The sequence below is a fragment of the Mus pahari genome, chromosome 2 (genome assembly GCF_900095145.1).
Source record: "Mus pahari chromosome 2, PAHARI_EIJ_v1.1, whole genome shotgun sequence".
Classification (NCBI taxonomy): Eukaryota; Metazoa; Chordata; class Mammalia; order Rodentia; family Muridae; genus Mus; species Mus pahari.
Genome location: NC_034591.1, coordinates 17,104,671 through 17,123,305, shown reverse-complemented (window position 1 = coordinate 17,123,305; position 18,635 = coordinate 17,104,671). Strand labels below are relative to the sequence as shown.

General features: G+C 39.0%; 1 protein-coding gene across 2 annotated transcripts in view; it reads left to right on the top strand.

Moving 5' to 3' along the window:
- Orc5 (origin recognition complex subunit 5) overlaps positions 1-17,937 on the top strand; it is a 57,288-nt gene extending 39,351 nt beyond the window's left edge. The window contains exons 13-14 of one of the 2 annotated variants that reach the window (XM_021190083.2): positions 8,417-8,529; positions 17,226-17,937. In XM_021190083.2, the coding sequence (XP_021045742.1) occupies positions 8,417-8,529; positions 17,226-17,271 (159 nt within the window). In that variant the 3' untranslated portion in view covers positions 17,272-17,937. The remainder of the gene's footprint in view (positions 1-8,416; positions 8,530-17,225) is intronic. The other variant, XM_029535431.1, reaches the window with a different exon arrangement.
- The last annotated feature ends 698 nt before the right edge of the window (positions 17,938-18,635 follow it).

Sequence of the window (18,635 nt, the reverse complement as noted above, 5' to 3'; positions counted from 1 at the left end):
TAAGATCTTGCTGTCAGATATTCATATAAACTGTTTTGAGTCAGAGCATTATCTTTTTAGACTTCAAACTTGGTGACGTAAGTGGAGACCATCTTTAAAAGTACTTGTGTTGATACTAAGCATGAAGATGAGGTAGAGAGTGCTCTCTGTTATTTCCCTGCTTCACTCAAGTGCTTGAGCTATTCAGGTGAATTTGTGTGAGTCACAGAAAAATAGCTAAATGCTAACTTATCCTAATCTTACTACGTCTTTCCCCCCAGACACAGCAGAGATGTATGTGGCATCTACTCCATAGAGTGATGGAGAGGCTTACTCAATGTCCACTTGACTGATAAAGAATTAGGTCAGCAGGGATGCTGTTTGAAAGAGGCTGGGCCTTCTCTGGCAGCTAAGAGCACCACCACTTAGGATGCTCAGCCTCCACTAGTGCAGCAGATGAGATTCTCAACTCTCCTTCTACCCCTGGTGTGGACATATTACTGTTGTACCACCCGCCAGTGTGCAGCAGGAACCTCTGAAGGCTGTTCTAAAAGCAGGATGTGGATATCTTTTAATTGGAAATGGGGAAGTTGATGTATGATTTTTCACTAGCTGCACTGTCATTTTAAGGAATGCTAATATTGTTCGTTACGATTATGCTACTGGCACAGGATAACATGCATGCATATCTAAGAGATTCTATACTATTGCTAGAGTGACTGAATAGGCAAATATATACACTAGAACTAAATTGTTTTAAAAGAGAAAAAGGGGAGTTTGAATTAGGGGAGAAATGATTAGGGAATAATCTCCATTATGGAAATGTATGCTACATTTTCAAATACTTGTAAATACATGATAGAATAACTGGTGCTCCTTATTCGACTTTCCCATGATATTTTAGTATATAGCTCATTGGAGTTCTTTCTTTGGAGATTGGTCACGCCAGACATTGGTAGACTTACCACGCAAGCACATTCATAGACAGGCTGCTCCTCTCATCCACAGACATAGTACTGCTGGCCTTTCCCCGTCATAGAAAATTAGGGTTCTTGGGCCCAAGTCACTTTTAGAAACTAGTTGCTCTCTCAGTCTCAGATACTCGGCATGTTGGAAACAATTGGATTCTTAGAATGGTCAGTAAGCAAGCTGATTGTTCAGACTAAGAATGAGCTTAGCCAGAGCTGTCTCTCATATTCCCTGGTGTCAGATGCTGCTTAAGTGTGGATTGTGTGGGGACACTGTGTTTATGTCCCTTCTTCTCAAGTTCTCCATCCACATTAATGACTGAATTTGAAATGATCTGAACATTCCAAATATGTCCTACACTGGTATGATAAATCTGACCATTCCTTAATTTCTGTGGAGTTTCAGTCTTATATTTCTTTCTTTCTTTCTTTCTTTCTTTCTTTCTTTCTTTCTTTCTTTCTTTCTTTCTTTCTTTCTTTCTTTCTTTTTTTTTTCTCTGTGTAGCCCNCTTTCTTTCTTTCTTTCTTTCTTTTTTTTTTCTCTGTGTAGCCCTGACTGTTCTGGAACTCACTCTGTAGACCAGGCTGGCCTCGAACTCAGAAATTCGCCTGCCTCTGCCTCCCAAGTGCTGGGATCAAAGGTGTGCGCCACCACCGCCCAGCTCAGTCTTATATTTCAAAACTGGTCATAAAAATAAACAAATTTGCACATTAAGGAAGTAAAGTAAAACTGGCAATCTATTTATTTATTCACCCTCTACTGATCGTGTGTGTATGTCTATGTGTATTCGTGCCCATTGATAGGGAAGAAAGTAATATTATGTTTTCAGTGTTTAGTTTAGCAAATGGAGAAATAACTTGAGTTTTTCTCTTAATTGACCACATCTGATAAGTGTTCTCCTCCTAAATCCTCAGTATCCCTTACTCTTCTTCCCAGCGGGGGCCTTGAGTCGTTGGTGGTGTCACTTCTTAGGACACACCAGCTTCCTGTCTGATCTCCTCGCTGCCACACTCATAAAAAGGCACCAACATAAAACCTACAAACTGAATTTGATTCCTGTTGCTTTCTTTTTGTGTGTTTGCTGTTGTGTTCTACTTATACTTTTTAACGAGTTACATTATCTAAAGAACTACCTCTCCATTACATAGTCTTTCTTGTAAGTTCCTGTTCAGTCTGACCCCATATTTGACCCCTTGTTTCTTCTCCACCCCATTCACAATAAGCTGTTTCCTCTCTGATGTCCTATTAAGTTTCTTTGTCTTTGTCTTGCTGCCATACAGTGTTCTGTGACTGTTGAGTTTGTTTATGCTTCATGGTCTGTCCCCTTCATGGCATGTCTCAGGAAGTGCACACTTTGCCCCATTTGCTCCTAGGTCCATCCCTACTCGAGAATCATGTCCTTGGCGGAGCATGCACACCTAAGTGCTGCCGTTTACTGAGTATTACTCTCCATTCTCCTATGTATACTCAGGACCTTCCCAGCTACTAAAGCTTACCAACCATTTCCAGGGATTAGAGGCATTTCTTTTAGTTCCTTCACACACACACACACACACACACACACACACACACACAAATTGCATACCATTTTTTGACTTATTTGACCATGCTCCTCCTTTTTGAGGGTAAAAATAGAAAAGCTGGCAGTTTTAAACTGAACTGCTCTCTTTCTAGTGCTTCATTTATTTTGCACATGTGTGTGTGCACCCGTGCATCTGTGTGTCCCTGTGTGTGTGTGTGTGTGTGTGTTAAAAATCTAAAATGAACAGTTAACTTATGCTAAAAACCATCAGAACCTTTGATACTAACCAATTATGACACTTGCTGAGTTGTGTGGAGTTCACACACTGATACTTCATATATTTAAATTTATTTAAATAATATGTTTTGGATCATAAAGGTTTTTCAGAACAATTAGAATATGGGGTATTTCATAAATCAGTTGACCTATATACCATCCTATAAAGGTATAAAAATAATGAGCCTGTTAAAAATTAATTACAGTTGTAAATTGATTTCCTTTTGTTGGCAGAAAGAATAGTTTATTAGCCCAGGAACAGGTTCACACTGTTTTTACATTAAGCATTTCCAGCTGAAGCTTGTTAGTGACTGCCTCTCAGATTAAGGAAAAACTCTCACTGTGGTACATGAACTCCTATTGTTAAGATATAAATAACTAACTCATCTCCTTCCTGGATGAGAACAAAGAACACAATAACACAGCAGAGATGAACTGAGCAAGGATTGCATGGCCCCATTTAAGACATACGTAAAAAATATTGTATATAGAGAGAGGTTTTTATTTTTTAAAATTTCTTTGTGAATATATGGGGAGGTAAAGGAAAAAGGTTATATACTTCAGGTTTTAATATTAAATATTTTACTTTTAATCAATACATAATTCAGCATATTTATGGAATATAAATGTGATAATTCAATGTGTACAGTGTACGATTGTGACATCTGGCAGTAAGCATCTATTTGCTTACATACTGACCATTTATTTGTGTTAGAGACCTTTGCATATGTCTCCTCTAGTTCATTATAAAATACCTAACGAAATGTTCATTCTAGGGAGGATGAGAGAGAAAAGAAGAGAAAAACAGGCTAACACTAAGGTGTCTTTATAACCAGTAGTCTCAGCAAACCATTTGTATAGTCTGCAGCACCTAAAGTCAGACACTATTTTGGCTAAGCACTAGTAATATAAAAATAGTCCTGACATGGAATGGATAACCTGAAGCTTTGATGGAAGACCTCTACAGTGTTTCTAGTAAGTCCCCAGGATGGCATGTATGTTGTATTCTTTTTCATTGGATGGAGACATTAAGTACTTGAGGCTTACTAGGTGGCCTTGCGTGGCTGATTGGGAACTAAAGATGCCCAACATCTTTTATGGTATGCTTTCTAAGGTTTCCATATCCTGCGAGCCAGTGCAAATTTTCCTTTTTAAAGATGCATTGATTGTGTGTGTGCATGCTAGTGTGCATAGTGAGACCAGAAGAGCAAATGTGGTTCCTGTAACTGGAGTTACAAGTTGTGCACCTCCCAGTGTGCTTCTTGGAGTTGAGAGTAGCAAGTGTCTTAGCCCTCGAGCAATTGCCTCAGAATTTTCTTTTTTCAAAAATAATTTGCAATTATTTTTACACTAGAAAATTTTCTATTAATATACTTAAAATCTAAGTGGTCTTTATAGCTCTTCAATAAAAAACAAACTTTTGCCATTTCGAAGAATAGAAATAAAAGGTAAGAATTGAGGGAGGGGAAACACTCAGGTTGGGTTTACTATAATCTTCCTGTAGAATTAGAAAATAGTGTTTTGTAGCTCCAGACTCAGACAGAGTTGCGAAAAGCAGTGTAAACTCACTGCATGGAGCGGTCTTACATGCTTAAAGCCTCCTCCAGTGCTACATCAGTATCGGGATGATTGCTTCCTACACTTTCCCACCTAAGGCCGTATTGTATCCAAATGTTTTAAAAATCTTGATAAATATAGTCCCAACATGCTTTAATTTTAAAAGATTTTTGTATCTTCCTAGATTTTTGAAATAAAAGTAAAGGTTTTTAGGTTCTCTGACTATCTTATCAGTTTATATTTTTTTCATTCAACATTCTTTCTAGATAATTATATTCACCTACAGTTGTAAATGTTGATCCAGACCTTGTCTTCCTGTGTGTCCTTCACTAACTTCACGCAGCAGGGACATTTGGCACAAGGTCCAGCTAAAAGTATCCCAGTCAGGAAGTCGACATGGATGTAGTCTACTGATCTTACTCTAACTGCCCCACTTCTCATATACATTTGCTATATGATTGCGGTTGTTTGGGATTGTTGTTTTGTGGGTGGACAGCAAGGCCTGCTAACTTTTAAAATGTTTGTTGGTTTGGGTACTAAGGATAGAACCCAAGTGTTCCTCCCTACATCTATCCATCCTTACATACAGCTCTACATATGCTCATAGGAGACATTTTCTCCTCCAATTAAGGTACAAACCATTTTCATCATTATAAGGATCTACTTATTTTTTTGTTGACAGCTATACCCTTAAATCTCCCTTTTCTTCCCCAGTCTGTGGTAGCTGAGATTCGTCCTTATTTCTTTCTTTCTTTCTTTTTCTTTTTTCTTTCTTTTTTTTCTTTTTCTTTTTCTTTCTTTTTTTTTTTTTTTTTTTTTTTTTTTTGAGATTCGTCTTTCATGTATCAATGGTTTGGGCTCCTGTAAAGGTGTGTATACCTTTGTGTAGATGTGGCAGCTGTCCATGCCAGAAGTCAGTGTTGGGTGTCTTCCTCTATCACACTGCCTTATTTTCTTTTACGATTTTACTAAACTAGTTGGGCATCAAACTCTTGGGATCCCCCTGTCTTTACACTCCCCAGAGTTGTGATTGCAGGTGCATATTGCCACACCAGCTTTTTGGGTGCTAGGGAGTCCTAACCACCTCTCAGGTCCCTTATGTTTGTTAAACAAGCACTTTGCCCACTGAGCAATCTCCCCAGCCCCTTTCTTTGTTTTTATTGCTTAGTGCTCTGTGATGTGACTGTACCAATTTTTAAACATTAACCCATTTGACGTATACATTCTTTCAAGTATTTTAGTTTGGAGGTGGTTGTTAGAGGTTTTTGGTTTGACTTTTACAAATGAATCTACTCTGAAATTTAGTCTGCAGATTTTTATATGAAGCTGTTCTCTTGCTGTGTACATTGACTAAATAGCATTGGCCTAAATATATGATGCTGTTAATAATTTTGAATCAAATATTAGACACAGGATGTGTTGCATTTTTTACCTACTTGCTTTCTGTTGTTCTTTTTCCTTTTGATGCTTGCTGCTCCTTTTATACTTTTGTTTGAAGAATTTCCCTTGGCTATTCTTTGCCAGTGGCAAAGTCTCAAATTTTCTCTTGTTTAAGAATGTCCATTTCCACTTCATTTGCAAATGATAGTTTTGCCAGACACAGACTTCTCAGTTCATTTTCACGGAACTGTCTTCTGTCCATGGGGAGAAGAAGGCTGGCCCTAAGTCTGGTGTTTCTGGCTCACACACTGCAGTGCTAAGCCTGGCTTACTGTCTATTGTTGGACAAGGAATTTCCAAGTTTTTACCTCTGTGTTGTCCCTCAGGGCCTGTCATCCTGCATTGGCCACAGTCCTTCCCCTTTCCCTGGCCTCCTTGGTTGCCTCTGTGTTAGTACTTCCGGGTTTCTAGGGAGATGCAAGATATCTGAATCTATGCCATCTTATTGGGACTGGAAGTTACTTCTCCTGTGGTTATCCTTTTCTAAATCCTGTAAAGCTTTTTTAGTATTTATTTTGAAATATGTTCAGGGTGATTCAAAGCTTAATTGAATGACAGGCCTTCTGCAAGCCTGAAGTGCTAAAAATAGATGGCCTGTAATGTTCAAGTAGAGGATGTTTTGTCATTGTTTAGTGAGCTTTTCTCCAAGGAAGATTAAGTCCTTCTGAGATGTTACTTTATAACCTACATACTCTTCTTTCTTTCCTTGCTGAACTAGAGAACGTATGAATCAGTTTCTGCTCCTAGCAGTGTAATGACAGAAGTGACTCTTCTGTATGTCTTTCTTGGGTATCGTATTTGTCAGTGAAGCCTGAAGAGCTAGATGAGAAAGACCGTCTTGTCTTTGTCTTATGTGTGCTTGTCTGTGTGTACTGGAGGAGGCAGGGGAGCTTCCGGGTCTAGAAATGGCTGACATGTGGACACTGACTGCCTCGAGCTATTTAGCTGTAAGCATGGAGACCTGCTCTTCTTGGGTTGTCATGAATATTTGAAGTTAGGCAAGAAAAATTATTTTCTGTGATGTTATCTTTGAATGTTCACATTCTAGAGGAGGTCCACAAGAGTTGAATGGATATAATTTTAAAAAAAAAATAGATAGTTAAGGATGAGATGATGGAAAAGGTAAATGTCTTTATACTTAATGCAGAATTAGGAATAATTTCCTACATTTGTCTAAAAGTTTTGATTTAGAGTTTTAAATTGATGTGTTTGAGATTTAAAGAATTAAGGCCATAAATTATTTTTGTGCTTTGATATATTCTGATTTTACTCTAGCAATATAAAACTGGGAAAATTTTTAATTTTTAAAATTTTTAAACAAAGTATTCTTAAAGTATCAGTATATTTTTATACTGTTTTATATAACAAGTGTTTTCCTGAACTACGTGTTCATATGTTACTGTTAATTCTCATATGACAAGGTTGTGGAATGAATAGTACTGAAATTATGCATTTTATATACAAAGTCTAGATTAATTTTTTGTTTAGCTTTGAATGTCTTAATACTAGCTTTCTTAAAACAGCCCCCTAGCTCCCTAAAAACTGATATCATCATTAAACTCATATTTCTGAAATGACTTTAGCTGATATTATCATGCTTTTGCACACTTTACATGATTGGTTTATAAATGGTAGAACTGAAAGTGATCTCAAAGTGGTTTATTTGTTCCAAGCCTTTGCACAGTCATTGTGACTGTCCTGTAAGCATAAGTTTAGATATCTGAAATGTTTTTGAAATTTTAACCTAGCTCAGTTAAAGACATATGTTATGTTTGTCCATGAAAATTGTGGATGAAGAATAATAGGCAATATAAGAATCTAATTAAATATGAGATAGTGTTTAATTTATAGGAAAATAGAAGTTATAAGAAGTATAAGGAAAAAAATTACTGGCAAAGTAAGAGGTAATTAATGTTTTCTCTTATATTAAAAGAAGTACAAAGAAGACCAGCTTTTAATAATACAGGAGCTTGTAAAACTTTCAAGCATTTTGGGAAGTGAATCCCTATGGAAAACAGATAGGGCTGCAGTTAATTTAGCTTTGCTGTGAGAGAATGTCTTAACTCTTCCATTCATTTAACATTCTATTTAGGACAGGAGTTAGCTCACTTTTTAAAATGCTTGCATGTATGAAGACCTGGATTTAATCATTAGCACACACACTAAAAGCAAAAATATAGCACATATTTGTGATTTCAGAGCCTGGGAAACAGATAGGCAGACCCCAGAAGCTCGCTGGCCTACCAACCTAGCCAAACTGATAAATACACCTTGGGTCCTTAGAAGAAAGACCCTGCCTCAAATAAAAAAAAGATAAATGGCTTCTGAGGAATGACACCTGAGTTTATCTTTGGCCTCCACATGCACGTATATTTAAGTGTACTAAACATACATACACACGCATACACACAGGAGCCTGTACACATGCAAATGATGTTTATGTGAGAAAATGTTATATTTTTAAATCATCTATTAACAATCCAGGACTCTTTAGTGAGTACCCATCATTCTTAAACTAGGTTTTTAAACACACATACAAATGTAGGTGTATAAAGTTTACAATACTTGTATTTTCTATGGATTCATTTATGTCTTTATTAATAGCACTGTAAGTAAATAAAGGTATCATTCAGTCTCTTTAAATTTTCTCATAAGAATATCCTTTCATTTTTAGATTACCTCCCTAGTGACTCTACAGCTGTTAACCCTAGTTGGTCATGAAGATCAACTTAATGGGCCAAAATACAAGTGCACAGTTTCTCTAGATTTCATCAGAGCTATTGCACGGTAAGTGGAGATGATCTGACTGTGTAAAGTGTCACAGTTATGCAAATTATACGCTAACTAAAAATATCCTTTCTAATATAATAAAAAGTCATTTAAACAAGAAAAGATCATTTAAGTAACAAGATTGAATAAGTTCCATTGTAGCACCCTCTAATCTAGTTTATCAATGATGTAAAGTTAGAAGTAGCAGCTAATTAGATGTTAGATGACAGAATTGACTGCACTACTATATATAGGAAGGTTGTATTCCAGAGATCATTGGCTACCAAGCTCATATGTATGGAAACATGACACTTTAGACCACAAAGGACATCCTCTTCCCTCATCAGCCCTCCTACTCTCGCATGACATCTTATGACACACACACTATCAGGTGCTGGCTTGAGCTGTCTCTCTCCATCCCACATGCTACGACCTTCCCCAGTCCTCTTCCTCACGTCCTTAACTGACTGCCTGTGTTACCCCTCTGTAGTTGTCTCTCTTGTGGCAGCAGTCTCTTCTCTTCAAGCTGAGTCCTCCAAGACTGTTTGCTGTCACGGAATCACTCCCATGACCTCCTCCTCTTTCCTTGTTCTCCTTAGGGATAGTTACCCTGCTTCAGGCTCCCAGCCATGACAGTTTAGCTTGTAGTTTATAGCATTCTGTCCTGCCTACTAGATTCCTGACTGTATGTAAACCATACATCCTGACGTCTGTGCTTCATGCTTCATGTGCTTTCCATGTTTCATTCAGAAATACTGAAGCCATCGGTTTAGAACCATTCAGTGCCATTAGTGCTGGTGGCCATCTATATCTCCCTGCCTGAGTGTGTGTATGGTGGCCATGGGGACCCTTTCTGCCTGAGGAATTCTTCACCTGCCTTTGTTCAGAACGCCTTCCCCCCACTTCCCCAGAGTGCACTCCTCTCCAGCTGCTTGTTTTCCCAGTGGTTCTCAAGCCCTATTCTGGAGACCCTGTCGCCATGGTGCTGGTTTTCTCTTGGTTCTTTGGCTGTTTTTGCTGGGGTTTGTTTGCCATTCTGTTCTCTCTACCTGACCTTTAAACAGAGTTAGTTGTTCCTTAAGGCTTGATCCCAGCTTCTTTTCTCATAAGATCCCAGCACTTTTCTCCTAAGCAATTTTAGCTATACCTACAACTTCAACAACCATTAGTAAGTCCCATTATTGTTAAAGGCCATTTCATTTTCATATTTCATATTTTTGACCTTTATTAGACATTACAGTCCAACTCAAGACTGAATTCAGAAATTCTGACCTGTTTTCACGCATAAACAAGAAAAGAAAGACTGATCTTTCCTTCCTGTTGCCTGTTGCAGCGGTCAGCACCGCGGCCTGCCTTTGCTGCAGAGACCTAGAATTTGAGAGCAACCTTGTTCTTTTCTTCCATACTGTCCATGCCTACTCACTGTTCTGTGAGGTCTGTAGTCCTTCTGTAGATCACACATTGGTGACTTTACCACTTGATGATGTTCTGTCACTCTTTAGTAGCCTCCTAGCCAATTGCCTCTACTCTTATCTCTATATAACCCACTCTCCTCACTACAGTCAGGAAGATCTATAACAATTAGCTTCACTCTGCTAGAGGCAAATCTCCTATATCTTCCTGCATATGTATGGCCTTCGCCCTGTGGACTCATACTTGAGCCTTTTTTAGTTTTTTACTTTCACCATTTTGCATGCAGCTTTTCTCCACTTATATTTCACTGTGACCTTGTATTTCTGAAACCTTTTCAGACATATCACTATCCTCACCACTTCCTGTATCACTTTCCATCCCCTGGGCTGAGTTTCAAGAAGGTGAACTCTAATTATTCAGCTTACTATTTACACTGATAAATATAAATCAAAATACTCTTCTCCTTTCCAGTTCAGTAAAACCTTAGGTAGGAGGGAACCATGTGGACTTGTTTGGGAGGTGACATCAAGAAACAGTGAAGAACACAGTCTCACTCAATTGAGGTGTGGTAGGAGGAGAACGTCCCTATGATGATTGTCTGCTTCGAGGCATCTATGGCTGTCCTAATTTGCTTTCTAGTGCTCTGAGAGAGATCATGGCCAAATACAACTTGGGGAGGAGAGGGCTTATTTGGCTCTCACGCCTGATCACACTCCATCCATTGAGAGAAGCCAACTTGGGAACTCAAGCAGGGCAGGAACCTGGAAGTAGAAACTCATGCAGAGACCATGAGAATCTCTTCCTACTGGCTTGCTTTCCATGACTCATGTACTGCTTTTTATAACCATCTGCCTAGGGGTCACCAGAGTGGGCTGGGCCCACCCATATCAATCATTAATCAAAACAAAAAAACAACAACAAAAAAACCCCAAAACTCTATATCCTTATCTATAGACTAATCTGGGAGTCTGTATTTTTCAGTTGAGATTCTCTCTTTCTAGATCACTCTAGTTTGTATCAAGTTGAGCAAAACAGTGACAGCTAGTCAGCAAAGTAGCAAAGAACAAAATACTAGATCGATCAATAATTTATATTCTTAGGAAAGATATTGTTCAGTTATTAAGAATTCTACTTTTGGGGCTGGTGAGATGGCTCAGTGGGTAAGAGCACCCGACTGCTCTTCCGAAGGTCCTGAGTTCAAATCCCAGCAACCACATGGTGGCTCACAACCATCTGTAACAAGATCTGACGCCCTCTTCTGGAGCATCTGAAGATAGCTACAGTGTACTTACATATAATAAATAAATAAATAAAACATTTTAAAAAAAAGAATTCTACTTTTGAAGGAAAAAATAGGGAAAAGGTCATAGTAGAACTTAGCTAAATAAAGTAGTTATATGGAGTTACATGTGTGTAAAACTCTCACCTGCTTATAAACTAAGGAAGCTTAGCAGTGCGAGTAATCAGAGCCCTGATTGCATGAGAAGCACCCACTTGCGTTGTCAGCACTTGCAGGTTGTGGTGGGCCGGTACCACATTCCATTCTGTTTCAGGGACACTGGTAAGGAAGGAGATGCAGCAAGCAACAGCTTTGGCTTTTGTTCTTTTATGCACTTAACAATCATGATCCTGTTGTATACAAACACAGTGCTGGATTTTGGAGACCCAGAAACAAGTTTGCCGTATCTACAGCTTGTGTGCATTTATGTAGTCAGCTTTTATTTTGAAGATAGGAATCTACTTAAATGCTGAGGGCAAACAGAGGAAAATTAATGATACAAAACAAAGTAAACTTAAAGCACAGTGTGTGCAGTGCTGTGTGAGCCTGGGATGTAGCAAGGAGCTGGTCAAGCCCAGGTTGAGGCAGCAGTGAACTTGGGCCTAGACTACACAGGGCAGATCCAGATGCTGACCTTAGTAGCAAAACGATGAGGAAATTCTCACCTGCTCTCTTCTGTTTTCTCCATTAAGGAAGAGGCAGAATTGTGACCAAAGGCAGAAACAGTAGCAGCTTTTACTGAGAACAGTGTGTAATATCAGAATCAGTGGCTGTGGGTATGGAAGCCAGTGCTCACAAGAAAAGCAGCGTGCTGAGAGGGTTTGGAATTCTTGACCTTAAATTTACAGTGGCATCAATCTGTGAGACTTGTGATCTTTTCCAGCAGCATTCCATATGCTAGATACGAGGGCTGCCGAGAATAATAATTGAAATCACATACTACTGGGATTTTGCCAGATGAGTTCAGTAGATGCTAGCAAGTGAGCTCTTGGTGTGATGAACTGTGGAGTCTGAACTGGACAGAACGGAACACAAACTGCCAGGGGCCAAGAATTTCATCCTAGCACATAAACACTCAGTATTTGTAGGTCAGAATATAATGAAGGGGTCTGTAATCTAATTGTCCCCTAGGTGTCCCAGATACTTGAAATGGAGCAAATAACATCTCAGTAGATAAGTTCTGAGAGGTAGAATATTACTGAGTATATTTATTTAGAGTATTTATGGATGAAATGACAAATAGATAGTGAGATTCCAGGTCTTGGGATGCAGAGGAAACCAAACTCCATGCTAACTTCATTCAAGGACTAGGAGACGGTGACAAGGTAGGTAGAAGGCTGATGACTGGAATGGGCTGGGTCTCAAGGGCAGGGGTCTTATACAAGGACACCAACCTCACCTGACTGAACTGTCTGACATACATTTGAGAGATGAATCTTTATTAGCAAGAACTGAACAGAAAACTGTGCTCTTCAGGAAGAGCCATGTTTTAGTTACTGCCCAAATGAGAGAAAGGAGGTTGACTGAAGACAGAGAGAACTTATAGACAGGAAGCTGCTTCCAAGAAGAATCAGAATGTGGAGTAGAAGTGTGAAGAGAACATACAGCCAGGAGTTCCAGGGAGAGACTATGGGATGGTCTTACTGTGGGGTGAAAGGTAGGCATTTGTAGTTCTCCACAGTCAATGAAAAGACTGCAGGATGCCTCAAGGTTGCAAGATAAAGTTTGTTAGTGACAAAAGTTGACAAAAGAAACAGATTTTCAAAACTAGCCACGAAGTATAAAAGCATGAGACAAAAATGTCTTTACTATGAGTAAAAGAATTTACAAGGTGAAATAAGAAGATACAGATAAAACTAAACCCTTAAATGTATGTTGTGTGGTTTAGTTCTGTTCTTGTAAATTCTGATTTAAGAGTTCCCCATAGGAGGACTGAGGAGACAGCATCTGAGTGAGTAAAGCATTTCCATACAAGCTTCAGGACAAAGGTTCAGAACAGCAGCACCAGGCTAAGGCAGGGCAGAAGGGGCATCTGCCTGTAATACCAGCACATGAGAGACAGGGACATGATGTCTGGGTGGAGCTGCCCAGCTAGGCTAGCTAGGATTGGTGAGGTCTAGATTTAGCCTCAGTAAATAAAGTAGAACCTGATCAAGGGAGACACACAGTGTCAATGTCAAGCTTCCATGTGCACATGCCAGCACATGTGCACTAATATACATGCAAGCCTGCATATGTACATATTTTCCACATATTCATAGATACAAAAAGAATTACTCCTAGAGAAATTGTCATCCACATTGTATTTATCCTATTTCTTTCTAGCTGCTTACTTTAGAAAATAATTTGTATTCATGGGAAACAGAACCCTGGACTATGTGTATGTTATCTGAAGTCTTAAAATTGAATGTGTATGAGTCTAATGTGCATCTAAACTCAAGAAAGGGCAGAAGCAAATGCAAGTATACAGTCTTCATAGACCAAAGTTTTCTTTAACATGATTTGTTTGTCCACAGTTACTGTGGTTGTGTGTACCCTGGTATTTGACATTGCCACTGTGGTCATGCTGTTGAAATTCTAAATTGTTTCAAAAGAGATACGGGGTCAGTTGGCAGGTCACCTGTTTGTTGAGAGCTGGGGGGACCAAAGAAGTAATTGGATACCTTGCTTGATAAATGCTGCATAAAGTAGTGATCTTCTACATAGTTCCCTGGTTACTTAGTTGTTGGGTTTTTGTTGTTTGTTTGGGTTTTGGAGGGGAGCTATAAAATCTTACCACATGGGCACTGAAGAGCATCTGCTGCTCTTGCAGAGGACCTTGCTTGGGTTCCCATCACCTGCAAGGCTAGCAGCTCATACTTCAGTTTCAGTGGGCTTGTGGGGACCACAGATAAATTTTTTGTTTAGTTATATGTGTGTGCCTGTGTGCAGGTATGTGCACATGAGTGCAGATAACTGCAGAAGCCAGAGGTATTAGGTCCCTGAAACTAGATGTACAGGTAGTTGTGAGCCAGCCACACATGGGTGTTGGAACTCTAACCCGGGTCCTCTGCAAGAGCACTGTGTGTTCTTAACCACTGAGCCATAACCCAGTCCTAAAAATCTTTCAGAAAAAGAAATTACAAAGTATGATTTGCTTTCTTAGGGATGGCTTACTAACAAAGTAGAGATACAGAATACAGTGAATTGTCTATAAATGAATGCTTTTTAATTGCTTAAGGTGTTTAAATCATACCATTTATTCTATTAGTATTTTGTTGTATAAACTATGCCATAACAACATAAATTTTTACTGAAACATATAAGGATCCTATCACAAAGTAATCTGTTTTCATTTGTTTGGGCAAACATTTTTCAATGGTTACTACCACAAAGTTGTGACTCTGTGTTCTCCCTGTACATTCTTGACTCTGTTCTCTGTGCATGCTTGACTCTGTGTTCTCCCTGTGTATTCTTGACTCTGTTCTTCCTGTGTATTCTTAACTCTGTGTTCTCCCTGTGTATTCTTGACTCTGTTCTTCCTGTGTATTCTTGACTCTGTGTTCTCTGTGTATTCTTTTTTTTTTTTTTTTTTTTTTTTTTTAGGTTTTTCAAGACAGGGTTTCTCTGTATAGCCCTGGCTGTCCTGGAAATCACTTTGTAGAGCAGACTGGTCTCAAACTCAGAAATCCGCCTGCCTCTGCCTCCCAAGTGCTGGGATTAAAGGCATGCGCCACCACCTCCCGGCTCTCTGTGTATTCTTGACTCTGTGTTCCCTGTGTGTTCCTGACTTTTTTTCTTCTCTGTGTATTCTTGCTGTGCATTCTTGACTCTGTTCTCCCTGTGCATTCTTGACTCTGTGTTCTCCCAGTGTGTTCTTGACTCTGTTCTCTGTGTATTCTTGACTCTGTGTTCTCCCTGTATATTCTTGACTCTGTGTTATCCCTGTATATTCTTGACTCTGTTCTCTGTGCATTCCTGATTTTGCATTCCCTGTGTGCATTCTTGACTCTGTTCTCCCTGTGTGTTCTTGATTCTGTGTTCTCTGCATTCGTAGTCTAGTAGATGTAGTCTTCATATTGATCATTTAGCCTCCCATACAGTAGTCCATTGAATAATATGCTTTGGAATATACAAATTCTCCTATGTTGGTGTTGGGTTTTTTTTGTTGTTGTTGTTTTTTTTTAACTCCTTCAGGACTTTTTGTTTGCACTAAGGACAAAACAAAAAAACAAACCAAAAACAAGCAAATAAGTAAAAATAAGGCTTTAACTCGATTTTACTTTGTTGACCATCTGTATTAGTCAGGGTTCTCTAGCGTCACAGAACTTACAGATAGTCTCTATATAGTAAAGGAATTTATTGATGACTTACAGTCTGCAGTCCAATTCCCAACAATGGTTCAGTAGCTGTGAATGGAAGTCCAAGGATCCAGCAGTTGCTGAGTCCCACATGGCAAGAAGGCGAAAGAGCGAGAGCCCGACTCCCTTCTTCCAATGTCCTTATATGGTCCCCAGCAGAAGGTGTAGCCCAGATTAAAGGTGTGTGCCATCACACCTTTAATCCCAGATGACCTTGAACTCGGAGATCTCCCTGTCTTAATCTTCTAGAATCAATAGCCACTGTGTCTCAAGATCTCCACACCAAGATCCAGATCAGAAACGTCTAACTCCCAGCCTCCAGGTTAGGTTCACTGGTGAGCCTTCCAATTCTGGATTGTAGTTCATTCCAAATATAGTTAAGTTGACAACCAAGAATAGCCACTACACCATCCAAAGCCATCAGGGGAATGTATTCAGAGAGTTGTACAAATACACCTTTTCACTTCCTCATGGATGAGAAAGTCTAGCCTGCTATTTCTGGTTTCCCTCAAGACTCTTGATAAGTCAGGTTACTGGCTGTAAGGATATTTTAAGATCATTACTATAAGGACTTCATTGCCAGTAGGTTTGAGAGGTAAGTGGAAGGACCATGTTGTGACATTATAGCCAAATCCTTGTGCCGGAGAGGACTTACTTGAAATGATCACTGTTTTGCTGCTTAGGAAGGTTCCGTATTTCTCAGGGAGGCATTTGCATTCTTCAGTTCAGTGTTGGGTGTCTCGGTAGCCAGCGTATCTCACAAATCGAGCTATTTTTAAATGTGTTTCAAAATCTTTATAACTCCCTATCCATATATTTAAAAAATATTTGGCATGTCAGTCATTTGTGTAGAAACTTTTTTAGAAAGTATATAACAAAATGATAGACAAAAAGAATAATAATGATCGTTTAATAAGTAAGAATGTGCAATTAGTGACGCGAAAAGGCTGTTCTCAAATGGATGATTATTTTTGCAGAACTGAATACTTAGGGCTTTAATTTTATACTTATTGCTAGATCATTATATCTAATTATTTTGAACATTTATTCAAATAATAAACCTCCAAGTCTGAATATTTATAGTGAAGAATGAGTTTGGAGAAAGGAAAATAATTATATGTCTCTTCCTCTGTTATTTTATTCTGCCTACCATCAGAGTATAAAAATATACATCTACATCGTCTGTTGTACCATATTCTTGGATCATACAGATTTAGTTGAAATGCGCATACAGGTCAGCCGCTGCTAAAAGACTGAAGATAATGAAAGCTACAAATGAGGACAGATGAGCTGTGCATTATGTGATGATAAAACAGGTGTTTGGGAAGATAAACAATGTTCTGAAGCAAACAAGATTTAAATACTTTTGCATCTCTAATTACTTCATTCTGATTATTAGGCAGAAAGCAAGTAACTTTCAAATAAAATCTAAACTTTATACCATATAGTTCACGTGCAAGATGTTGAGAAGCTCTAACTTTTTGTTTGTCTTAAGTAATTTATGAATGGTTCAAAAAAATGGTTCAAAAGTTGTGTTTATAAGTTACATTTTTTTAAAAAATGAGTCCCGGTACATCTGACAGCATTGTCCAGTTGTGATTTGCTTTCCCACGTGCTTTGCAGCCATTCAGAGCTGAGCAGTAGAGACAGGATGCTAACATGCTATCTGTTTGTGTTTCTAGGATGGTGAACTTTGACATAATAAAATACTTGTATGATTTCTTGTGAAAACAAGCTTCAAAGCCATATGGACACTGTGACAATGACTAAGCCAAGCTGTGTTCATCCAAATACTCAGCTGGCCAGGGAAAGGAGTTCTTTGGCTCTATGGGTTTGTCCAAACAGGTGCTGGCCCAGCATGGAATCTGATGGAAACCCTCTGATTGGTCTGGGAAGATGTGAGCAGAAGACTATTTACCGGGGCCCGGGAGTATTTGGAAGCAACGTGTTAATTATAAACAGCAGGGTCTGAGCACAATCTGTTCTACTCTTAATGATGTTATCTTAACACTGAAATTGCCTGAAACCCATTTACTTAGGACTGTGTTTTGCTCTATGAACTATCCCCTGCGCTTTGAACGTGCCAGCAGCCCTTGTTTATTTGCCCAGCCTTTTCACTTCCTCTCCACAGGAGCCTCTGCTGGCTCTTGCCAAAGCAGATTTCCTAAGGCCACTATTTTAAAAGATCATAGTTGCTAAAGTATGTGCTGTATATGTTTATCTTACCTACTTTTCTCATACAGCCAGCTTGTTCATTGTGCACACAGCAGCTTCATGCTTGCTAACCTGACAGTACTGGTCACTCCCAGTTCACCAACATATTATGTTCCTTCCTTTCTTTTTTCTTTTGAGTTGATTAATTTTGAGAGCTCCACAATAAAATTCTTCCTCTTACATTAGCTGTGTTTTTTGGTTCTGACCACCTTACTTGTTCATATTTTCTAAATAGTTTCCTATTACCACTGAATACTTGAAAATTGAATGGGTTTAAAGAGCTTAATTATAATTTAGTTTAAATTTTGGAGATATTTTACTCTTTCATTCCATTTTATGAAGAAAAATTCTCAGTCGGCATTCCTAGGTAGGAAGCCTTTTCATGTGATTTTCTGACCCTTTCTTCTTCAAAAATAACAAGTTATTTCTGTCTCACTCTTATTTTGAGATAAGGAATACAAAGAGGAATAAAATTGTGTTTTGTCTCCCTGAGTAAAATGGGAAGTTTCCAGTCAGGAGGACAGCACCACAGCCAGTGAGCATGTTTCTTCATGTTCTTCCAGGAGGTTGTTCCAGGGCTTCCCAGGATGTTGGGTGAAGACAGTTGTGGGGCATTGGGCTCTGCACAGACAGGCTGGTCTCCAGTTGAGCTGAGGTCTGAACCCTGGTGTTGATAATTCACCTTCATGACACAGTAGGTGTTCCCTTATGCTCCTGGAACTCTGGTTCCTGCCTAAGTTACCGCCCCCCACAGCCCCCCATAAGAGAAGCATGGCTAGAAGTCACATAGGCAATGGCCCAAGCTTCTGACCTTCAGGCTAAACTCCTTCCCAGTTACCTAGCAACAGTAAAGACCATAAAAAGGGCTGTTCAGCCCT